Source organism: Ascaphus truei, unplaced genomic scaffold (assembly GCF_040206685.1).
Source record: "Ascaphus truei isolate aAscTru1 unplaced genomic scaffold, aAscTru1.hap1 HAP1_SCAFFOLD_939, whole genome shotgun sequence".
Lineage (NCBI taxonomy): Eukaryota > Metazoa > Chordata > Amphibia > Anura > Ascaphidae > Ascaphus > Ascaphus truei.
In genome coordinates this window covers 37,066-61,344 of record NW_027457278.1, presented here as the reverse complement: position 1 = coordinate 61,344, position 24,279 = coordinate 37,066, and the positions used below count along the sequence as shown (strand labels likewise).

The 24,279-nt window shown below is 55.6% G+C and overlaps 1 protein-coding gene across 4 annotated transcripts in view; it reads left to right on the top strand.

The window, feature by feature from the left end:
• The window catches only part of LOC142486538 (synaptonemal complex central element protein 1-like), a 75,494-nt gene that overhangs the window by 35,880 nt on the left and 15,335 nt on the right, over positions 1 to 24,279 (top strand). For all 4 annotated transcript variants that reach the window (XM_075585119.1, XM_075585121.1, XM_075585122.1 and 1 more), the window contains one exon: positions 21,514 to 21,603. In XM_075585119.1, coding sequence (XP_075441234.1) covers positions 21,514 to 21,603 — 90 coding nt within the window. The remainder of the gene's footprint in view (positions 1 to 21,513; positions 21,604 to 24,279) is intronic.

The window sequence follows — 24,279 nt, the reverse complement described above, 5'->3', positions numbered from 1 at the left end:
AGGTTACAGCCTAGAGGGAATGAGGGCCCTGTGTGTGCGTGAGGTTACAGCCTAGAGGGAATGAGGGCCCCGTGTGTGAGGTTACAGCCTAGAGGGAATGAGGGCCCTGTGTGTGTGTGAGGTTACAGCCTAGTGGGAATGAGGGCCCTGTGTGTGAGGTTACGGCCTAGAGGGAATGAGGGCCCTGTGTGTGAGGTTACGGCCTAGAGGGAATGAGGGCCCTGTGTGTGTGAGGTTACAGCCTAGAGGGAATGAGGGCCCTGTGTGTGTGTGAGGTTACAGCCTAGAGGGAATGAGGGCCCTGTGTGTGTGAGGTTACAGCCTAGAGGGAATGAGGGCCCTGTGTGTGTGTGAGGTTACGGCCTAGAGGGAATGAGGGCCCTGTGTGTGTGTGAGAGGTTACAGCCTAGAGGGAATGAGGGCCCTGTGTGTGTGAGAGGTTACAGCCTAGAGGGAATGAGGGCCCTGTGTGTGTGAGGTTACAGCCTAGAGGGAATGAGGGCCCTGTGTGTGTGAGGTTACAGCCTAGAGGGAATGAGGGCCCTGTGTGTGTGTGAGAGGTTACAGCCTAGAGGGAATGAGGGCCCTGTGTGTGTGTGTGAGGTTACAGCCTAGAGGGAATGAGGGCCCTGTGTGTGTGTGAGGTTACAGCCTAGAGGGAATGAGGGCCCTGTGTGTGTGTGAGGTTACCGCCTAGAGGGAATGAGGGCCCTGTGTGTGTGAGAGGTTACAGCCTAGAGGGAATGAGGGCCCTGTGTGTGTGTGAGGTTACAGCCTAGAGGGAATGAGGGCCCTGTGTGTGTGTGAGGTTACAGCCTAGAGGGAATGAGGGCCCTGTGTGTGTGAGAAGTTACAGCCTAGAGGGAATGAGGGCCCTGTGTGTGTGTGAGGTTACAGCCTAGAGGGAATGAGGGCCCTGTGTGTGCGTGAGGTTACAGCCTAGAGGGAATGAGGGCCCCGTGTGTGAGGTTACAGCCTAGAGGGAATGAGGGCCCTGTGTGTGTGAGAGGTTACAGCCTAGAGGGAATGAGGGCCCTGTGTGTGTGAGGTTACAGCCTAGAGGGAATGAGGGCCCTGTGGGTGTGTGAGGTTACAGCCTAGAGGGAATGAGGGCCCTGTGTGTGCGTGAGGTTACAGCCTAGAGGGAATGAGGGCCCCGTGTGTGAGGTTACAGCCTAGAGGGAATGAGGGCCCTGTGTGTGTGTGAGGTTACAGCCTAGTGGGAATGAGGGCCCTGTGTGTGAGGTTACGGCCTAGAGGGAATGAGGGCCCTGTGTGTGAGGTTACGGCCTAGAGGGAATGAGGGCCCTGTGTGTGTGAGGTTACAGCCTAGAGGGAATGAGGGCCCTGTGTGTGTGTGAGGTTACAGCCTAGAGGGAATGAGGGCCCTGTGTGTGTGAGGTTACAGCCTAGAGGGAATGAGGGCCCTGTGTGTGTGTGAGGTTACGGCCTAGAGGGAATGAGGGCCCTGTGTGTGTGTGAGAGGTTACAGCCTAGAGGGAATGAGGGCCCTGTGTGTGTGAGAGGTTACAGCCTAGAGGGAATGAGGGCCCTGTGTGTGTGAGGTTACAGCCTAGAGGGAATGAGGGCCCTGTGTGTGTGAGGTTACAGCCTAGAGGGAATGAGGGCCCTGTGTGTGTGTGAGAGGTTACAGCCTAGAGGGAATGAGGGCCCTGTGTGTGTGTGAGGTTACAGCCTAGAGGGAATGAGGGCCCTGTGTGTGAGGTTACGGCCTAGAGGGAATGAGGGCCCTGTGTGTGTGAGGTTACAGCCTAGAGGGAATGAGGGCCCTGTGTGTGTGAGGTTACGGCCTAGAGGGAATGAGGGCCCTGTGTGTGTGAGGTTACAGCCTAGAGGGAATGAGGGCCCTGTGTGTGTGAGGTTACAGCCTAGAGGGAATGAGGGCCCTGTGTGTGCGTGAGGTTACAGCCTAGAGGGAATGAGGGCCCTGTGTGTGAGAGGTTGCAGCCTAGAGGGAATGAGGGCCCTGTGTGTGTGAGGTTACAGCCTAGAGGGAATGAGGGCCCTGTGTGTGAGGTTACGGCCTAGAGGGAATGAGGGCCCTGTGTGTGTGAGGTTACAGCCTAGAGGGAATGAGGGCCCTGTGTGTGTGAGGTTACGGCCTAGAGGGAATGAGGGCCCTGTGTGTGTGAGGTTACGGCCTAGAGGGAATGAGGGTCCTGTGTGTGAGAGGTTACAGCCTAGAGGGAATGAGGGCCCTGTGTGTGAGAGGTTACAGCCTAGAGGGAATGAGGGCCCTGTGTGTGTGAGGTTACAGCCTAGAGGGAATGAGGGCCCTGTGTGTGTGAGGTTACAGCCTAGAGGGAATGAGGGCCCTGTGTGTGTGTGAGGTTACAGCCTAGAGGGAATGAGGGCCCTGTGTGTGTGAGAGGTTACAGCCTAGAGGGAATGAGGGCCCTGTGTGTGTGAGGTTACGGCCTAGAGGGAATGAGGGCCCTGTGTGTGTGAGGTTACAGCCTAGAGGGAATGAGGGCCCTGTGTGTGTGAGGTTACAGCCTAGAGGGAATGAGGGCCCTGTGTGTGCGTGAGGTTACAGCCTAGAGGGAATGAGGGCCCTGTGTGTGAGAGGTTGCAGCCTAGAGGGAATGAGGGCCCTGTGTGTGTGAGGTTACAGCCTAGAGGGAATGAGGGCCCTGTGTGTGAGGTTACGGCCTAGAGGGAATGAGGGCCCTGTGTGTGTGAGGTTACAGCCTAGAGGGAATGAGGGCCCTGTGTGTGAGAGGTTACAGCCTAGAGGGAATGAGGGCCCTGTGTGTGTGAGGTTACAGCCTAGAGGGAATGAGGGCCCTGTGTGTGTGAGGTTACGGCCTAGAGGGAATGAGGGCCCTGTGTGTGTGAGGTTACGGCCTAGAGGGAATGAGGGTCCTGTGTGTGAGAGGTTACAGCCTAGAGGGAATGAGGGCCCTGTGTGTGAGAGGTTACAGCCTAGAGGGAATGAGGGCCCTGTGTGTGTGAGGTTACAGCCTAGAGGGAATGAGGGCCCTGTGTGTGTGAGGTTACAGCCTAGAGGGAATGAGGGCCCTGTGTGTGTGTGAGGTTACAGCCTAGAGGGAATGAGGGCCCTGTGTGTGTGAGAGGTTACAGCCTAGAGGGAATGAGGGCCCTGTGTGTGTGAGAGGTTACAGCCTAGAGGGAATGAGGGCCCTGTGTGTGTGTGAGGTTACGGCCTAGAGGGAATGAGGGCCCTGTGTGTGTGTGAGGTTACGGCCTAGAGGGAATGAGGGCCCTGTGTGTGTGAGAGGTTACAGCCTAGAGGGAATGAGGGCCCTGTGTGTGAGAGGTTACAGCCTAGAGGGAATGAGGGCCCTGTGTGTGTGAGGTTACAGCCTAGAGGGAATGAGGACCCTGTGTGTGTGAGGTTACAGCCTAGAGGGAATGAGGGCCCTGTGTGTGTGTGAGGTTACAGCCTAGAGGGAATGAGGGCCCTGTGTGTGTGTGAGGTTACAGCCTAGAGGGAATGAGGGCCCTGTGTGTGTGTGAGGTTACAGCCTAGAGGGAATGAGGGCCCTGTGTGTGTGTGTGTGAGAGGTTACAGCCTAGAGGGAATGAGGGCCCTGTGTGTGTGAGAGGTTACAGCCTAGAGGGAATGAGGGCCCTGTGTGTGTGTGTGAGGTTACAGCCTAGAGGGAATGAGGGCCCTGTGTGTGTGTGAGGTTACAGCCTAGAGGGAATGAGGGCCCTGTGTGTGTGTGAGGTTACAGCCTAGAGGGAATGAGGGCCCTGTGTGTGTGTGAGGTTACAGCCTAGAGGGAATGAGGGCCCTGTGTGTGTGTGAGGTTACAGCCTAGAGGGAATGAGGGCCCTGTGTGCGTGAGGTTACAGCCTAGAGGTAATGAGGGCCCTGTGTGTGTGAGGTTACAGCCTAGAGGTAATGAGGGCCCTGTGTGTGTGAGGTTACAGCCTAGAGGGAATGAGGGCCCTGTGTGTGTGTGTGAGGTTACAGCCTAGAGGGAATGAGGGCCCTGTGTGTGTGTGAGGTTACAGCCTAGAGGGAATGAGGGCCCTGTGTGTGTGTGAGGTTACCGCCTAGAGGGAATGAGGGCCCTGTGTGTGTGAGAGGTTACAGCCTAGAGGGAATGAGGGCCCTGTGTGTGTGTGAGGTTACAGCCTAGAGGGAATGAGGGCCCTGTGTGTGTGTGAGGTTACAGCCTAGAGGGAATGAGGGCCCTGTGTGTGTGAGAAGTTACAGCCTAGAGGGAATGAGGGCCCTGTGTGTGTGTGAGGTTACAGCCTAGAGGGAATGAGGGCCCTGTGTGTGCGTGAGGTTACAGCCTAGAGGGAATGAGGGCCCCGTGTGTGAGGTTACAGCCTAGAGGGAATGAGGGCCCTGTGTGTGTGAGAGGTTACAGCCTAGAGGGAATGAGGGCCCTGTGTGTGTGAGGTTACAGCCTAGAGGGAATGAGGGCCCTGTGGGTGTGTGAGGTTACAGCCTAGAGGGAATGAGGGCCCTGTGTGTGCGTGAGGTTACAGCCTAGAGGGAATGAGGGCCCCGTGTGTGAGGTTACAGCCTAGAGGGAATGAGGGCCCTGTGTGTGTGTGAGGTTACAGCCTAGTGGGAATGAGGGCCCTGTGTGTGAGGTTACGGCCTAGAGGGAATGAGGGCCCTGTGTGTGAGGTTACGGCCTAGAGGGAATGAGGGCCCTGTGTGTGTGAGGTTACAGCCTAGAGGGAATGAGGGCCCTGTGTGTGTGTGAGGTTACAGCCTAGAGGGAATGAGGGCCCTGTGTGTGTGAGGTTACAGCCTAGAGGGAATGAGGGCCCTGTGTGTGTGTGAGGTTACGGCCTAGAGGGAATGAGGGCCCTGTGTGTGTGTGAGAGGTTACAGCCTAGAGGGAATGAGGGCCCTGTGTGTGTGAGAGGTTACAGCCTAGAGGGAATGAGGGCCCTGTGTGTGTGAGGTTACAGCCTAGAGGGAATGAGGGCCCTGTGTGTGTGTGAGGTTACAGCCTAGAGGGAATGAGGGCCCTGTGTGTGAGGTTACGGCCTAGAGGGAATGAGGGCCCTGTGTGTGTGAGGTTACAGCCTAGAGGGAATGAGGGCCCTGTGTGTGTGAGGTTACGGCCTAGAGGGAATGAGGGCCCTGTGTGTGTGAGGTTACAGCCTAGAGGGAATGAGGGCCCTGTGTGTGTGAGGTTACAGCCTAGAGGGAATGAGGGCCCTGTGTGTGCGTGAGGTTACAGCCTAGAGGGAATGAGGGCCCTGTGTGTGAGAGGTTGCAGCCTAGAGGGAATGAGGGCCCTGTGTGTGTGAGGTTACAGCCTAGAGGGAATGAGGGCCCTGTGTGTGAGGTTACGGCCTAGAGGGAATGAGGGCCCTGTGTGTGTGAGGTTACAGCCTAGAGGGAATGAGGGCCCTGTGTGTGTGAGGTTACGGCCTAGAGGGAATGAGGGCCCTGTGTGTGTGAGGTTACGGCCTAGAGGGAATGAGGGTCCTGTGTGTGAGAGGTTACAGCCTAGAGGGAATGAGGGCCCTGTGTGTGAGAGGTTACAGCCTAGAGGGAATGAGGGCCCTGTGTGTGTGAGGTTACAGCCTAGAGGGAATGAGGGCCCTGTGTGTGTGAGGTTACAGCCTAGAGGGAATGAGGGCCCTGTGTGTGTGTGAGGTTACAGCCTAGAGGGAATGAGGGCCCTGTGTGTGTGAGAGGTTACAGCCTAGAGGGAATGAGGGCCCTGTGTGTGTGAGAGGTTACAGCCTAGAGGGAATGAGGGCCCTGTGTGTGTGTGAGGTTACGGCCTAGAGGGAATGAGGGCCCTGTGTGTGTGTGAGGTTACGGCCTAGAGGGAATGAGGGCCCTGTGTGTGTGAGAGGTTACAGCCTAGAGGGAATGAGGGCCCTGTGTGTGAGAGGTTACAGCCTAGAGGGAATGAGGGCCCTGTGTGTGTGAGGTTACAGCCTAGAGGGAATGAGGACCCTGTGTGTGTGAGGTTACAGCCTAGAGGGAATGAGGGCCCTGTGTGTGTGTGAGGTTACAGCCTAGAGGGAATGAGGGCCCTGTGTGTGTGTGAGGTTACAGCCTAGAGGGAATGAGGGCCATGTGTGTGTGAGGTTACAGCCAAGAGGGAATGAGGGCCCTGTGTGCGTGAGGTTACAGCCTAGAGGGAATGAGGGCCCTGTGTGTGTGAGGTTACAGCCTAGAGGGAATGAGGGCCCTGTGTGTGTGTGAGGTTACAGCCTAGAGGGAATGAGGGCCCTGTGTGTGTGAGAGGTTACAGCCTAGAGGGAATGAGGGCCCTGTGTGTGTGTGAGGTTACCGCCTAGAGGGAATGAGGGCCCTGTGTGTTTGTGAGAGGTTACAGCCTAGAGGGAATGAGGGCCCTGTGTGTGTGAGAGGTTACAGCCTAGAGGGAATGAGGGCCCTGTGGGTGAGAGGTTACAGCCTAGAGGGAATGAGGGCCCTGTGTGTGTGAGGTTACAGCCTAGAGGGAATGAGGGCCCTGTGTGTATGAGGTTACAGCCCAGAGGGAATGAGGGCCCTGTGTGTGAGAGGTTACAGCCCAGAGGGAATGAGGGCCCTGTGTGTGTGAGGTTACGGCCTAGAGGGAATGAGGGCCCCGTGTGTGAGGTTACAGCCTAGAGGGAATGAGGGCCCTGTGTGTGTGTGAGGTTACAGCCTAGAGGGAATGAGGGCCCTGTGTGTGTGTGAGGTTACAGCCTAGTGGGAATGAGGGCCCTGTGTGTGAGGTTACGGCCTAGAGGGAATGAGGGCCCTGTGTGTGAGGTTACGGCCTAGAGGGAATGAGGGCCCTGTGTGTGTGAGGTTACAGCCTAGAGGGAATGAGGGCCCTGTGGGTGTGTGAGGTTACAGCCTAGAGGGAGTGAGGGCCCTGTGTGTGTGAGGTTACAGCCTAGAGGGAATGAGGGCCCTGTGTGTGTGTGAGGTTACGGCCTAGAGGGAATGAGGGCCCTGTGTGTGTGTGAGAGGTTACAGCCTAGAGGGAATGAGGGCCCTGTGTGTGTGTGAGGTTACAGCCTAGAGGAAATGAGGGCCCTGTGTGTGTGTGAGGTTACAGCCTAGAGGGAATGAGGGCCCTGTGTGTGTGAGAAGTTACAGCCTAGAGGGAATGAGGGCCCTGTGTGTGTGTGAGGTTACAGCCTAGAGGGAATGAGGGCCCTGTGTGTGCGTGAGGTTACAGCCTAGAGGGAATGAGGGCCCCGTGTGTGAGGTTACAGCCTAGAGGGAATGAGGGCCCTGTGTGTGTGAGAGGTTACAGCCTAGAGGGAATGAGGGCCCTGTGTGTGTGAGGTTACAGCCTAGAGGGAATGAGGGCCCTGTGTGTGTGTGAGGTTACAGCCTAGAGGGAATGAGGGCCCTGTGTGTGCGTGAGGTTACAGCCTAGAGGGAATGAGGGCCCCGTGTGTGAGGTTACAGCCTAGAGGGAATGAGGGCCCTGTGTGTGTGTGAGGTTACAGCCTAGTGGGAATGAGGGCCCTGTGTGTGAGGTTACGGCCTAGAGGGAATGAGGGCCCTGTGTGTGAGGTTACGGCCTAGAGGGAATGAGGGCCCTGTGTGTGTGAGGTTACAGCCTAGAGGGAATGAGGGCCCTGTGTGTGTGTGAGGTTACAGCCTAGAGGGAATGAGGGCCCTGTGTGTGTGAGGTTACAGCCTAGAGGGAATGAGGGCCCTGTGTGTGTGTGAGGTTACGGCCTAGAGGGAATGAGGGCCCTGTGTGTGTGTGAGAGGTTACAGCCTAGAGGGAATGAGGGCCCTGTGTGTGTGAGAGGTTACAGCCTAGAGGGAATGAGGGCCCTGTGTGTGTGAGGTTACAGCCTAGAGGGAATGAGGGCCCTGTGTGTGTGTGAGGTTACAGCCTAGAGGGAATGAGGGCCCTGTGTGTGAGGTTACGGCCTAGAGGGAATGAGGGCCCTGTGTGTGTGAGGTTACAGCCTAGAGGGAATGAGGGCCCTGTGTGTGTGAGGTTACGGCCTAGAGGGAATGAGGGCCCTGTGTGTGTGAGGTTACAGCCTAGAGGGAATGAGGGCCCTGTGTGTGTGAGGTTACAGCCTAGAGGGAATGAGGGCCCTGTGTGTGCGTGAGGTTACAGCCTAGAGGGAATGAGGGCCCTGTGTGTGAGAGGTTGCAGCCTAGAGGGAATGAGGGCCCTGTGTGTGTGAGGTTACAGCCTAGAGGGAATGAGGGCCCTGTGTGTGAGGTTACGGCCTAGAGGGAATGAGGGCCCTGTGTGTGTGAGGTTACAGCCTAGAGGGAATGAGGGCCCTGTGTGTGTGAGGTTACGGCCTAGAGGGAATGAGGGCCCTGTGTGTGTGAGGTTACGGCCTAGAGGGAATGAGGGTCCTGTGTGTGAGAGGTTACAGCCTAGAGGGAATGAGGGCCCTGTGTGTGTGTGAGAGGTTACAGCCTAGAGGGAATGAGGGCCCTGTGTGTGTGTGAGAGGTTACAGCCTAGAGGGAATGAGGGCCCTGTGTGTGTGAGGTTACAGCCTAGAGGGAATGAGGGCCCTGTGTGTGTGAGGTTACAGCCTAGAGGGAATGAGGGCCCTGTGTGTGTGTGAGGTTACAGCCTAGAGGGAATGAGGGCCCTGTGTGTGTGTGAGGTTACAGCCTAGAGGGAATGAGGGCCCTGTGTGTGTGAGAGGTTACAGCCTAGAGGGAATGAGGGCCCTGTGTGTGTGAGAGGTTACAGCCTAGAGGGAATGAGGGCCCTGTGTGTGTGTGAGGTTACGGCCTAGAGGGAATGAGGGCCCTGTGTGTGTGTGAGGTTACGGCCTAGAGGGAATGAGGGCCCTGTGTGTGTGAGAGGTTACAGCCTAGAGGGAATGAGGGCCCTGTGTGTGAGAGGTTACAGCCTAGAGGGAATGAGGGCCCTGTGTGTGTGAGGTTACAGCCTAGAGGGAATGAGGACCCTGTGTGTGTGAGGTTACAGCCTAGAGGGAATGAGGGCCCTGTGTGTGTGTGAGGTTACAGCCTAGAGGGAATGAGGGCCCTGTGTGTGTGTGAGGTTACAGCCTAGAGGGAATGAGGGCCATGTGTGTGTGAGGTTACAGCCAAGAGGGAATGAGGGCCCTGTGTGCGTGAGGTTACAGCCTAGAGGGAATGAGGGCCCTGTGTGTGTGAGGTTACAGCCTAGAGGGAATGAGGGCCCTGTGTGTGTGTGTGAGGTTACAGCCTAGAGGGAATGAGGGCCCTGTGTGTGTGAGAGGTTACAGCCTAGAGGGAATGAGGGCCCTGTGTGTGTGTGAGGTTACCGCCTAGAGGGAATGAGGGCCCTGTGTGTTTGTGAGAGGTTACAGCCTAGAGGGAATGAGGGCCCTGTGTGTGTGAGAGGTTACAGCCTAGAGGGAATGAGGGCCCTGTGGGTGAGAGGTTACAGCCTAGAGGGAATGAGGGCCCTGTGTGTGTGAGGTTACAGCCTAGAGGGAATGAGGGCCCTGTGTGTATGAGGTTACAGCCCAGAGGGAATGAGGGCCCTGTGTGTGAGAGGTTACAGCCCAGAGGGAATGAGGGCCCTGTGTGTGTGAGGTTACGGCCTAGAGGGAATGAGGGCCCCGTGTGTGAGGTTACAGCCTAGAGGGAATGAGGGCCCTGTGTGTGTGAGAGGTTACAGCCTAGAGGGAATGAGGGCCCTGTGTGTGTGAGGTTACAGCCTAGAGGGAATGAGGGCCCTGTGTGTGAGAAGTTACAGCCTAGAGGGAATGAGGGCCCTGTGTGTGTGTGTGAGGTTACAGCCTAGAGGGAATGAGGGCCCTGTGTGTGCGTGAGGTTACAGCCTAGAGGGAATGAGGGCCCCGTGTGTGAGGTTACAGCCTAGAGGGAATGAGGGCCCTGTGTGTGTGTGAGGTTACAGCCTAGTGGGAATGAGGGCCCTGTGTGTGAGGTTACGGCCTAGAGGGAATGAGGGCCCTGTGTGTGAGGTTACGGCCTAGAGGGAATGAGGGCCCTGTGTGTGTGAGGTTACAGCCTAGAGGGAATGAGGGCCCTGTGTGTGTGTGAGGTTACAGCCTAGAGGGAGTGAGGGCCCTGTGTGTGTGAGGTTACAGCCTAGAGGGAATGAGGGCCCTGTGTGTGTGTGAGGTTACGGCCTAGAGGGAATGAGGGCCCTGTGTGTGTGTGAGAGGTTACAGCCTAGAGGGAATGAGGGCCCTGTGTGTGTGAGAGGTTACAGCCTAGAGGGAATGAGGGCCCTGTGTGTGTGAGGTTACAGCCTAGAGGGAATGAGGGCCCTGTGTGTGTGTGAGGTTACAGCCTAGAGGGAATGAGGGCCCTGTGTGTGAGGTTACGGCCTAGAGGGAATGAGGGCCCTGTGTGTGTGAGGTTACAGCCTAGAGGGAATGAGGGCCCTGTGTGTGTGAGGTTACGGCCTAGAGGGAATGAGGGCCCTGTGTGTGTGAGGTTACAGCCTAGAGGGAATGAGGGCCCTGTGTGTGTGAGGTTACAGCCTAGAGGGAATGAGGGCCCTGTGTGTGCGTGAGGTTACAGCCTAGAGGGAATGAGGGCCCTGTGTGTGAGAGGTTACAGCCTAGAGGGAATGAGGGCCCTGTGTGTGTGAGGTTACAGCCTAGAGGGAATGAGGGCCCTGTGTGTGAGGTTACGGCCTAGAGGGAATGAGGGCCCTGTGTGTGTGAGGTTACAGCCTAGAGGGAATGAGGGCCCTGTGTGTGTGAGGTTACGGCCTAGAGGGAATGAGGGCCCTGTGTGTGTGAGGTTACGGCCTAGAGGGAATGAGGGTCCTGTGTGTGAGAGGTTACAGCCTAGAGGGAATGAGGGCCCTGTGTGTGTGAGAGGTTACGGCCTAGAGGGAATGAGGGCCCTGTGTGTGTGTGAGGTTACGGCCTAGAGGGAATGAGGGCCCTGTGTGTGTGTGAGGTTACGGCCTAGAGGGAATGAGGGCCCTGTGTGTGTGAGAGGTTACAGCCTAGAGGGAATGAGGGCCCTGTGTGTGTGAGGTTACAGCCTAGAGGGAATGAGGACCCTGTGTGTGTGAGGTTACAGCCTAGAGGGAATGAGGGCCCTGTGTGTGTGAGGTTACGGCCTAGAGGGAATGAGGGTCCTGTGTGTGAGAGGTTACAGCCTAGAGGGAATGAGGGCCCTGTGTGTGAGAGGTTACAGCCTAGAGGGAATGAGGACCCTGTGTTTGTGAGGTTACAGCCTAGAGGGAATGAGGGCCCTGTGTGTGTGTGAGGTTACAGCCTAGAGGGAATGAGGGCCCTGTGTGTGTGTGAGGTTACAGCCTAGAGGGAATGAGGGCCCTGTGTGTGTGAGGTTACAGCCAAGAGGGAATGAGGGCCCTGTGTGCGTGAGGTTACAGCCTAGAGGGAATGAGGGCCCTGTGTGTGTGAGGTTACAGCCTAGAGGGAATGAGGGCCCTGTGTGTGTGTGAGGTTACAGCCTAGAGGGAATGAGGGCCCTGTGTGTGTGAGGTTACCGCCTAGAGGGAATGAGGGCCCTGTGTGTTTGTGAGAGGTTACAGCCTAGAGGGAATGAGGGCCCTGTGTGTGTGAGAGGTTACAGCCTAGAGGGAATGAGGGCCCTGTGGGTGAGAGGTTACAGCCTAGAGGGAATGAGGGCCCTGTGTGTGTGAGGTTACAGCCTAGAGGGAATGAGGGCCCTGTGTGTATGAGGTTACAGCCCAGAGGGAATGAGGGCCCTGTGTGTGAGAGGTTACAGCCCAGAGGGAATGAGGGCCCTGTGTGTGTGAGGTTACGGCCTAGAGGGAATGAGAGCCCCGTGTGTGAGGTTACAGCCTAGAGGGAATGAGGGCCCTGTGTGTGTGAGAGGTTACAGCCTAGAGGGAATGAGGGCCCTGTGTGTGTGAGGTTACAGCCTAGAGGGAATGAGGGCCCTGTGTGTGAGAAGTTACAGCCTAGAGGGAATGAGGGCCCTGTGTGTGTGTGAGGTTACAGCCTAGAGGGAATGAGGGCCCTGTGTGTGCGTGAGGTTACAGCCTAGAGGGAATGAGGGCCCCGTGTGTGAGGTTACAGCCTAGAGGGAATGAGGGCCCTGTGTGTGTGTGAGGTTACAGCCTAGTGGGAATGAGGGCCCTGTGTGTGAGGTTACGGCCTAGAGGGAATGAGGGCCCTGTGTGTGAGGTTACGGCCTAGAGGGAATGAGGGCCCTGTGTGTGTGAGGTTACAGCCTAGAGGGAGTGAGGGCCCTGTGTGTGTGAGGTTACAGCCTAGAGGGAATGAGGGCCCTGTGTGTGTGTGAGGTTACGGCCTAGAGGGAATGAGGGCCCTGTGTGTGTGTGAGAGGTTACAGCCTAGAGGGAATGAGGGCCCTGTGTGTGTGAGGTTACAGCCTAGAGGGAATGAGGGCCCTGTGTGTGTGAGGTTACAGCCTAGAGGGAATGAGGGCCCTGTGTGTGTGTGAGGTTACAGCCTAGAGGGAATGAGGGCCCTGTGTGTGAGGTTACGGCCTAGAGGGAATGAGGGCCCTGTGTGTGTGAGGTTACAGCCTAGAGGGAATGAGGGCCCTGTGTGTGTGAGGTTACGGCCTAGAGGGAATGAGGGCCCTGTGTGTGTGAGGTTACAGCCTAGAGGGAATGAGGGCCCTGTGTGTGTGAGGTTACAGCCTAGAGGGAATGAGGGCCCTGTGTGTGCGTGAGGTTACAGCCTAGAGGGAATGAGGGCCCTGTGTGTGAGAGGTTACAGCCTAGAGGGAATGAGGGCCCTGTGTGTGTGAGGTTACAGCCTAGAGGGAATGAGGGCCCTGTGTGTGAGGTTACGGCCTAGAGGGAATGAGGGCACTGTGTGTGTGAGGTTACAGCCTAGAGGGAATGAGGGCCCTGTGTGTGTGAGGTTACAGCCTAGAGGGAATGAGGGCCCTGTGTGTGTGAGAGGTTACGGCCTAGAGGGAATGAGGGCCCTGTGTGTGTGTGAGGTTACGGCCTAGAGGGAATGAGGGCCCTGTGTGTGTGTGAGGTTACGGCCTAAAGGGAATGAGGGCCCTGTGTGTGTGAGAGGTTACAGCCTAGAGGGAATGAGGGCCCTGTGTGTGTGTGAGGTTACAGCCTAGAGGGAATGAGGGCCCTGTGTGTGTGAGGTTACAGCCTAGAGGGAATGAGGACCCTGTGTGTGTGAGGTTACAGCCTAGAGGGAATGAGGGCCCTGTGTGTGTGTGAGGTTACAGCCTAGAGGGAATGAGGGCCCTGTGTGTGTGTGAGGTTACAGCCTAGAGGGAATGAGGGCCCTGTGTGTGTGAGGTTACAGCCAAGAGGGAATGAGGGCCCTGTGTGCGTGAGGTTACAGCCTAGAGGGAATGAGGGCCCTGTGTGTGTGAGGTTACAGCCTAGAGGGAATGAGGGCCCTGTGTGTGTGTGAGGTTACCGCCTAGAGGGAATGAGGGCCCTGTGTGTTTGTGAGAGGTTACAGCCTAGAGGGAATGAGGGCCCTGTGTGTGTGAGAGGTTACAGCCTAGAGGGAATGAGGGCCCTGTGGGTGAGAGGTTACAGCCTAGAGGGAATGAGGGCCCTGTGTGTGTGAGGTTACAGCCTAGAGGGAATGAGGGCCCTGTGTGTATGAGGTTACAGCCCAGAGGGAATGAGGGCCCTGTGTGTGAGAGGTTACAGCCCAGAGGGAATGAGGGCCCTGTGTGTGTGAGGTTACGGCCTAGAGGGAATGAGGGCCCTGTGTGTGAGGTTACAGCCTAGAGGGAATGAGGGCCCTGTGTGTGTGAGAGGTTACAGCCTAGAGGGAATGAGGGCCCTGTGTGTGTGAGGTTACAGCCTAGAGGGAATGAGGGCCCTGTGTGTGAGAAGTTACAGCCTAGAGGGAATGAGGGCCCTGTGTGTGTGTGTGAGGTTACAGCCTAGAGGGAATGAGGGCCCTGTGTGTGCGTGAGGTTACAGCCTAGTGGGAATGAGGGCCCTGTGTGTGTGTGAGGTTACAGCCTAGAGGGAATGAGGGCCCTGTGTGTGTGTGAGGTTACAGCCTAGAGGGAATGAGGGCCCCGTGTGTGAGGTTACAGCCTAGAGGGAATGAGGGCCCTGTGTGTGTGTGAGGTTACAGCCTAGTGGGAATGAGGGCCCTGTGTGTGAGGTTACGGCCTAGAGGGAATGAGGGCCCTGTGTGTGAGGTTACGGCCTAGAGGGAATGAGGGCCCTGTGTGTGTGAGGTTACAGCCTAGAGGGAATGAGGGCCCTGTGTGTGTGTGAGGTTACAGCCTAGAGGGAATGAGGGCCCTGTGTGTGTGAGGTTACAGCCTAGAGGGAATGAGGGCCCTGTGTGTGTGTGAGGTTACGGCCTAGAGGGAATGAGGGCCCTGTGTGTGTGTGAGAGGTTACAGCCTAGAGGGAATGAGGGCCCTGTGTGTGTGAGAGGTTACAGCCTAGAGGGAATGAGGGCCCTGTGTGTGTGAGGTTACAGCCTAGAGGGAATGAGGGCCCTGTGTGTGTGTGAGGTTACAGCCTAGAGGGAATGAGGGCCCTGTGTGTGAGGTTACGGCCTAGAGGGAATGAGGGCCCTGTGTGTGTGAGGTTACAGCCTAGAGGGAATGAGGGCCCTGTGTGTGTGAGGTTACGGCCTAGAGGGAATGAGGGCCCTGTGTGTGTGAGGTTACAGCCTAGAGGGAATGAGGGCCCTGTGTGTGTGAGGTTACAGCCTAGAGGGAATGAGGGCCCTGTGTGTGCGTGAGGTTACAGCCTAGAGGGAATGAGGGCCCTGTGTGTGAGAGGTTACAGCCTAGAGGGAATGAGGGCCCTGTGTGTGTGAGGTTACAGCCTAGAGGGAATGAGGGCCCTGTGTGTGAGGTTACGGCTTAGAGGGAATGAGGGCCCTGTGTGTGTGAGGTTACAGCCTAGAGGGAATGAGGGCCCTGTGTGTGTGAGGTTACGGCCTAGAGGGAATGAGGGCCCTGTGTGTGTGAGGTTACGGCCTAGAGGGAATGAGGGTCCTGTGTGTGAGAGGTTACAGCCTAGAGGGAATGAGGGCCCTGTGTGTTAGAGGTTACAGCCTAGAGGGAATGAGGGCCCTGTGTGTGTGTGAGGTTACAGCCTAGAGGGAATGAGGGCCCTGTGTGTGTGTGAGGTTACAGCCTAGAGGGAATGAGGGCCCTGTGTGTGTGTGAGGTTACAGCCTAGAGGGAATGAGGGCCCTGTGTGCGTGAGGTTACAGCCTAGAGGTAATGAGGGCCCTGTGTGTGTGAGGTTACAGCCTAGAGGTAATGAGGGCCCTGTGTGTGTGAGGTTACAGCCTAGAGGGAATGAGGGCCCTGTGTGTGTGTGTGAGGTTACAGCCTAGAGGGAATGAGGGCCCTGTGTGTGTGTGAGGTTACAGCCTAGAGGGAATGAGGGCCCTGTGTGTGTGAGGTTACCGCCTAGAGGGAATGAGGGCCCTGTGTGTGTGAGAGGTTACAGCCTAGAGGGAATGAGGGCCCTGTGTGTGTGTGAGGTTACAGCCTAGAGGGAATGAGGGCCCTGTGTGTGTGTGAGGTTACAGCCTAGAGGGAATGAGGGCCCTGTGTGTGTGTGAGGTTACAGCCTAGAGGGAATGAGGGCCCTGTGTGTGCGTGAGGTTACAGCCTAGAGGGAATGAGGGCCCCGTGTGTGAGGTTACAGCCTAGAGGGAATGAGGGCCCTGTGTGTGTGAGAGGTTACAGCCTAGAGGGAATGAGGGCCCTGTGTGTGTGAGGTTACAGCCTAGAGGGAATGAGGGCCCTGTGTGTGAGAAGTTACAGCCTAGAGGGAATGAGGGCCCTGTGTGTGTGTGAGGTTACAGCCTAGAGGGAATGAGGGCCCTGTGTGCGTGAGGTTACAGCCTAGAGGGAATGAGGGCCCCGTGTGTGAGGTTACAGCCTAGAGGGAATGAGGGCCCTGTGTGTGTGTGAGGTTACAGCTTAGTGGGAATGAGGGCCCTGTGTGTGAGGTTACGGCCTAGAGGGAATGAGGGCCCTGTGTGTGAGGTTACGGCCTAGAGGGAATGAGGGCCCTGTGTGTGTGAGGTTACAGCCTAGAGGGAATGAGGGCCCTGTGTGTGTGTGAGGTTACAGCCTAGAGGGAATGAGGGCCCTGTGTGTGTGAGGTTACAGCCTAGAGGGAATGAGGGCCCTGTGTGTGTGTGAGGTTACGGCCTAGAGGGAATGAGGGCCCTGTGTGTGTGTGAGAGGTTACAGCCTAGAGGGAATGAGGGCCCTGTGTGTGTGTGAGGTTACAGCCTAGAGGGAATGAGGGCCCTGTGTGTGTGTGAGGTTACAGCCTAGAGGGAATGAGGGCCCTGTGTGTGAGGTTACGGCCTAGAGGGAATGAGGGCCCTGTGTGTGTGAGGTTACAGCCTAGAGGGAATGAGGGCCCTGTGTGTGTGAGGTTACGGCCTAGAGGGAATGAGGGCCCTGTGTGTGTGAGGTTACAGCCTAGAGGGAATGAGGGCCCTGTGTGTGTGAGGTTACAGCCTAGAGGGAATGAGGGCCCTGTGTGTGCGTGAGGTTACAGCCTAGAGGGAATGAGGGCCCTGTGTGTGAGAGGTTACAGCCTAGAGGGAATGAGGGCCCTGTGTGTGTGAGGTTACAGCCTAGAGGGAATGAGGGCCCTGTGTGTGAGGTTACGGCCTAGAGGGAATGAGGGCCCTGTGTGTGTGAGGTTACAGCCTAGAGGGAATGAGGGCCCTGTGTGTGTGAGGTTACGGCCTAGAGGGAATGAGGGCCCTGTGTGTGTGAGGTTACGGCCTAGAGGGAATGAGGGTCCTGTGTGTGAGAGGTTACAGCCTAGAGGGAATGAGGGCCCTGTGTGTGAGAGGTTACAGCCTAGAGGGAATGAGGGCCCTGTGTGTGTGAGGTTACAGCCTAGAGGGAATGAGGGCCCTGTGTGTGTGTGAGGTTACAGCCTAGAGGGAATGAGGGCCCTGTGTGTGTGTGAGGTTACAGCCTAGAGGGAATGAGGGCCCTGTGTGTGTGTGAGGTTACAGCCTAGAGGGAATGAGGGCCCTGTGTGTGTGTGAGGTTACAGCCTAGAGGGAATGAGGGCCCTGTGTGTGTGAGAGGTTACAGCCTAGAGGGAATGAGGGCCCTGTGTGTGTGAGAGGTTACAGCCTAGAGGGAATGAGGGCCCTGTGTGTGTGTGTGAGGTTACGGCCTAGAGGGAATGAGGGCCCTGTGTGTGTGTGAGGTTACGGCCTAGAGGGAATGAGGGCCCTGTGTGTGTGAGAGGTTACAGCCTAGAGGGAATGAGGGCCCTGTGTGTGAGAGGTTACAGCCTAGAGGGAATGAGGGCCCTGTGTGTGTGAGGTTACAGCCTAGAGGGAATGAGGACCCTGTGTGTGTGAGGTTACAGCCTAGAGGGAATGAGGGCCCTGTGTGTGTGTGAGGTTACAGCCTAGAGGGAATGAGGGCCCTGTGTGTGTGTGAGGTTACAGCCTAGAGGGAATGAGGGCCCTGTGTGTGTGAGGTTACAGCCAAGAGGGAATGAGGGCCCTGTGTGCGTGAGGTTACAGCCTAGAGGGAATGAGGGCCCTGTGTGTGTGAGGTTACAGCCTAGAGGGAATGAGGGCCCTGTGTGTGTGTGAGGTTACAGCCTAGAGGGAATGAGGGCCCTGTGTGTGTGAGGTTACCGCCTAGAGGGAATGAGGGCCCTGTGTGTTTGTGAGAGGTTACAGCCTAGAGGGAATGAGGGCCCTGTGTGTGTGAGAGGTTACAGCCTAGAGGGAATGAGGGCCCTGTGGGTGAGAGGTTACAGCCTAGAGGGAATGAGGGCCCTGTGTGTGTGAGGTTACAGCCTAGAGGGAATGAGGGCCCTGTGTGTATGAGGTTACAGCCCAGAGGGAATGAGGGCCCTTTGTGTGAGAGGTTACAGCCCAGAGGGAATGAGGGCCCTGTGTGTGTGAGGTTACGGCCTAGAGGGAATGAGGGCCCCGTGTGTGAGGTTACAGCCTAGAGGGAATGAGGGCCCTGTGTGTGTGAGAGGTTACAGCCTAGAGGGAATGAGGGCCCTGTGTGTGTGAGGTTACAGCCTAGAGGGAATGAGGGCCCTGTGTGTGAGAAGTTACAGCCTAGAGGGAATGAGGGCCCTGTGTGTGTGTGAGGTTACAGCCTAGAGGGAATGAGGGCCCTGTGTGTGCGTGAGGTTACAGCCTAGAGGGAATGAGGGCCCCGTGTGTGAGGTTACAGCCTAGAGGGAATGAGGGCCCTGTGTGTGTGTGAGGTTACAGCCTAGTGGGAATGAGGGCCCTGTGTGTGAGGTTACGGCCTAGAGGGAATGAGGGCCCTGTGTGTGAGGTTACGGCCTAGAGGGAATGAGGGCCCTGTGTGTGTGAGGTTACAGCCTAGAGGGAATGAGGGCCCTGTGTGTGTGTGAGGTTACAGCCTAGAGGGAATGAGGGCCCTGTGTGTGTGAGGTTACAGCCTAGAGGGAATGAGGGCCCTGTGTGTGTGTGAGGTTACGGCCTAGAGGGAATGAGGGCCCTGTGTGTGTGTGAGAGGTTACAGCCTAGAGGGAATGAGGGCCCTGTGTGTGTGAGAGGTTACAGCCTAGAGGGAATGAGGGCCCTGTGTGTGTGAGGTTACAGCCTAGAGGGAATGAGGGCCCTGTGTGTGTGTGAGGTTACAGCCTAGAGGGAATGAGGGCCCTGTGTGTGTGAGGTTACAGCCTAGAGGGAATGAGGGCCCTGTGTGTGTGTGAGGTTACGGCCTAGAGGGAATGAGGGCCCTGTGTGTGTGTGAGAGGTTACAGCCTAGAGGGAATGAGGGCCCTGTGTGTGTGAGAGGTTACAGCCTAGAGGGAATGAGGGCCCTGTGTGTGTGTGAGGTTACAGCCTAGAGGGAATGAGGGCCCTGTGTGTGTGTGTGAGGTTACAGCCTAGAGGGAATGAGGGCCCTGTGTGTGTGTGAGGTTACAGCCTAGAGGGAATGAGGGCCCTGTGTGTGAGGTTACGGCCTAGAGGGAATGAGGGCCCTGTGTGTGTGAGGTTACAGCCTAGAGGGAATGAGGGCCCTGTGTGTGTGAGGTTACGGCCTAGAGGGAATGAGGGCCCTGTGTGTGTGTGAGGTTACAGCCTAGAGGGAATGAGGGCCCTGTGTGTGTGAGGTTACAGCCTAGAGGGAATGAGGGCCCTGTGTGTGCGTGAGGTTACAGCCTAGAGGGAATGAGGGCCCTGTGTGTGAGAGGTTACAGCCTAGAGGGAATGAGGGCCCTGTGTGTGTGAGGTTACAGCCTAGAGGGAATGAGGGCCCTGTGTGTGAGGTTACGGCCTAGAGGGAATGAGGGCCCTGTGTGTGTGAGGTTACAGCCTAGAGGGAATGAGGGCCCTGTGTGTGTGAGGTTACGGCCTAGAGGGAATGAGGGCCCTGTGTGTGTGAGGTTACGGCCTAGAGGGAATGAGGGTCCTGTGTGTGAGAGGTTACAGCCTAGAGGGAATGAGGGCCCTGTGTGTGAGAGGTTACAGCCTAGAGGGAATGAGGGCCCTGTGTGTGTGAGGTTACAGCCTAGAGGGAATGAGGGCCCTGTGTGTGTGAGGTTACAGCCTAGAGGGAATGAGGGCCCTGTGTGTGTGTGAGGTTACAGCCTAGAGGGAATGAGGGCCCTGTGTGTGTGTGAGGTTACAGCCTAGAGGGAATGAGGGCCCTGTGTGTGTGAGAGGTTACAGCCTAGAGGGAATGAGGGCCCTGTGTGTGTGAGAGGTTACAGCCTAGAGGGAATGAGGGCCCTGTGTGTGTGTGAGGTTACGGCCTAGAGGGAATGAGGGCCCTGTGTGTGTGTGAGGTTACGGCCTAGAGGGAATGAGGGCCCTGTGTGTGTGAGAGGTTACAGCCTAGAGGGAATGAGGGCCCTGTGTGTGAGAGGTTACAGCCTAGAGGGAATGAGGGCCCTGTGTGTGTGAGGTTACAGCCTAGAGGGAATGAGGGCCCTGTGTGTGTGTGAGGTTACAGCCTAGAGGGAATGAGGGCCCTGTGTGTGTGTGAGGTTACAGCCTAGAGGGAATGAGGGCCCTGTGTGTGTGAGGTTACAGCCAAGAGGGAATGAGGGCCCTGTGTGCGTGAGGTTACAGCCTAGAGGGAATGAGGGCCCTGTGTGTGTGAGGTTACAGCCTAGAGGGAATGAGGGCCCTGTGTGTGTGTGAGGTTACAGCCTAGAGGGAATGGGGGCCCTGTGTGTGTGAGGTTACCGCCTAGAGGGAATGAGGGCCCTGTGTGTTTGTGAGAGGTTACAGCCTAGAGGGAATGAGGGCCCTGTGTGTGTGAGAGGTTACAGCCTAGAGGGAATGAGGGCCCTGTGGGTGAGAGGTTACAGCCTAGAGGGAATGAGGGCCCTGTGTGTGTGAGGTTACAGCCTAGAGGGAATGAGGGCCCTGTGTGTATGAGGTTACAGCCCAGAGGGAATGAGGGCCCTGTGTGTGAGAGGTTACAGCCCAGAGGGAATGAGGGCCCTGTGTGTGTGAGGTTACGGCCTAGAGGGAATGAGGGCCCTGTGTGTGAGAGGTTACAGCCTAGAGGGAATGAGGGCCCTGTGGGTGAGAGGTTACAGCCTAGAGGGAATGAGGGCCCTGTGTGTGTGAGGTTACAGCCTAGAGGGAATGAGGGCCCTGTGTGTGTGAGGTTACAGCCTAGAGGGAATGAGGGCCCTGTGTGTGTGAGAGGTTACAGCCTAGAGGGAATGAGGGCCCTGTGTGTGTGAGGTTACAGCCTAGAGGGAATGAGGGCCCTGTGTGTGTGAGGTTACAGCCTAGAGGGAATGAGGGCCCTGTGTGTGTGAGAGGTTACAGCCTAGAGGGAATGAGGGCCCTGTGTGTGTGTGAGGTTACAGCCTAGAGGGAATGAGGGCCCTGTGTGTGTGTGAGGTTACAGCCTAGAGGGAATGAGGGCCCTGTGTGTGTGAGAGGTTACAGCCTAGAGGGAATGAGGGCCCTGTGTGTGTGTGAGGTTACGGCCTAGAGGGAATGAGGGCCCTGTGTGTGTGAGAGGTTACAGCCTAGAGGGAATGAGGGCCCTGTGTGTGTGTGTGAGGTTACAGCCTAGAGGGAATGAGGGCCCTGTGTGTGTGAGAGGTTACGGCCTAGAGGGAATGAGGGCCCTGTGTGTGTGAGGTTACAGCCTAGAGGGAATGAGGGCCCTGTGTGTGTGTGAGGTTACAGCCTAGAGGGAATGAGGGCCCTGTGTGTGAGAGGTTACAGCCTAGAGGGAATGAGGGCCCTGTGTGTGTGAGAGGTTACAGCCTAGAGGGAATGAGGGCCCTGTGTGTGTGAGAGGTTACAGCCTAGAGGGAATGAGGGCCCTGTGTGCCTGTGCCAGTGACGCGACCGCCCCCTGAAGGCACGCTGACGGCGCGTGCGGTAAGCAACCGCAAGGTCAGGGAAAGCACCCGCTTTCCCTGAGCCTTAGCGCGCCTAAGCGAGCAAGTAGGGAGCATGGACTCAGCCTTATACAAGACTCCCATGTTTCGAGAGAAGCCGCCCGAGATGGGGGCCGTGATGTCCGGCCACTGGTAAGGGACTGAGACTTCATATCTTTTATTTGTATGGCGCCAACATATTCTGTAGCAGAGTACAACGTAGGCAGGAAGTGGCTAACCAGTTTTGCATAAAAGCAGCTGATCTGTCCTCTCTGTCCTTCCTCCAGGAGTCTGTTTGAGGAAGAAAATGCACGTGCCGAAGCCCTGCTGGAGGCCTCCTCCAAGCACCACTCCCAGTTACACGAGGAATACATGAGGTAAATACGTTGGAGCAGGGGCGGGAAACTCCAGTCCCCAAGGGCCACCAACAGGTCAGGTTTTCAGGATATCCCTGCTTCAGCACAGGTGGTGCAGTCGAAGACTGGGCCACTGATTGAGCCACATGTGCTGAAGCAGGGAGACCGTGAAAACCTGACCTGTTGGTGGCCCTTGAGGATTGGAGTTGGCTATGCCCGAGTTAGAAGAAAACAATCACTCAGACTCAATCACACACAGCTCCCGGGAAACTCACAGGGGTTTAACAGTGATGTATCAAGGCAAAGAAACTTCGTGAGGCGCCGTGAAACGTAGAGAAAAGCGTGAGATAATTGTGCTTTTCCATTCGCTGCCGGCTGATCTCCGTTTCTCAGCGCTAAGGTAAAGGGAAATGATAGCAGTAGATGCAGGATTGTGTGTATGTGCAGGATTGTGTGTATGTGCAGGATTGTGTGTATGTGCAGGATTGTGTGTATGTGCAGGATTGTGTGTATGTGCAGGATTGTGTGTATGTGCAGGATTGTGTGTATGTGCAGGATTGTGTGTATGTGCAGGATTGTGTGTATGTGCAGGATTGTGTGTATGTGCATTGCAGAGACATTTGTCTCCAGTCTCGAGAAGCTTCTGTATGGAATAGCAAGTAAGTGAGATCCAAAGAAAACAATCCGAGTACTCTTTGACAGGGATTGTATCCCGAAATGCGTCAGTGTTCTTTTGTATCCCTCACTCACCATGGATTAAAGGCTTATTTTTTAACCCATTTGCTGGTGTTTAGCCCCCATCTTTTCACACAGCTGTGCCCCGCTTCTGAGCCTCGGATTGTTTTCTCTGCTACAGTACATGTTGGCGTGATGCACGCATCCGGATGAGCTATCACAAACTGTGAGGACTCTATTCTCCCAATTATACTGAGGAGATTGTGACCATTTCTACAGTGCTACTCCAGGGTGATTGTTCCAGTGGTTCAAATGGACGGTACCATGATTATATATACATAGGTCTGTCTTCATCCCAGGGACTGTTATACTATTCACTCACATAGGAGACATATGTGCACCGGTCTTCAGAGTCTCACCAGGCTTTTATCCGAGCTCATTCCACTTCAAGTGATATTTAGTACCTAGAATCTGCATGTACATTTATTCATCTGTTGGCTGAGCACCGATATTTGGGATCTGTTCCTGCTTACACTAGGTGAGATCCGATCCCTCAGGACGAGCACTGATACTGTTCCTCCTTAGGGCTCTATTCAATACACTCAGAAGTGGCAGACCGTTCTTTCACACAGACATGCAATGACATGCCTGAAAGTATCTTCTCCTAACTTGGGCGGATCGATACCCAAAGCAACCCCAAAATACAATTCAATAGATTTTCGGCAGAATAGAAAATGACTATTAAAAAGGGCAAATAGAAAGAAAAAAGGAGCTTCATGTAGTTCTCGTGGGCAGCAGAACCCAGGAGTGCGGCCAACACCCCAATATACTCATGTGAAAAAACGTTCAGGTCCCCTGCGGCAGGTTTCAAATAGACAAGAGCCAAAAATATTCCATAGCGCTTCACTTCCAAATCTTGTATTTTTCTTGAACAATCAGAGAAGACGCACACGCACACACACACACACACACACACACACACACACACACACACACACACAGAATGTGTCTGGTCCATCCCTGGACCTTTCATCAGGTGGTCATCATTCAACCCAATGAAAGGTCCAGGGATGGACCGACGTGTGTGTGTGTGTGTGTGTGTGTGTGTGTGTGTGCGCTCTGATTGTTCACAAAAAAAACAAGCTTCGTAAGTAAAGCGTTATGGAATATTTTTGACCCATGAGTCTATTAGAAAGGGCGGTCGTCACAAAAGTATCTATTCTCCCTATAAAATATTATATTATTTATTTTTCCTCTAGTCCAGGGTAGCCCTATTTGTTCGCCATATAGAAACCCCAAGTGGAAACCCGGGACTAGTAGAAAAAATGAAACCATTTAAAATCACTCTATTGTTAACCCCTTAGTAACCATAGTGATCATGTCCACTGTGCCAACTAAACGATTAGTACTCCTAACTACGTGTAGTTGAGCAGTAGTAACATTTTGATATGGAGAGACAGTGATGGGACGCGGCTGCCTAGCTCCCACTGTGACCGATGCTATAAACCCATCTCACTATCAAACGAATCGTTCGGTGCACGTGTGACACTTACACAGTAAACTTCCGTCTCGTTTGCACAGAACAATTCTTGTTCTGCTGCTTGAAGAAAAAGAAAAGCTGCGGCGTGCGTCCCCCGTGTTTGTAGTAATTGGATAATCTCAGACCTCGGATGTTGCAGAAACAGAAGAACACCACTTCGGTCGCGGTCTCTACGTTTTTGTAGTAATTGGATAATCTCAGACCTCGGATGTTGCAGAAACAGAAGAACATCACTTCGGTCGCGGTCTCTACGTGTTTGTAGTAATTGGATAATCTCAGACCTCGGATGTTGCAGAAACAGAAGAACACCACTTCGGTCGCGGTCTCTACGTGTTTGTAGTAATTGGATAATCTCAGGCCTCGGATGTTGCAGAAACAGAAGAACATCACTTCGGTCGCGGTCTCTACGTTTTTGTAGTAATTGGATAATCTCAGACCTCGGATGTTGCAGAAACAGAAGAACATCACTTCGGTCGCGGTCT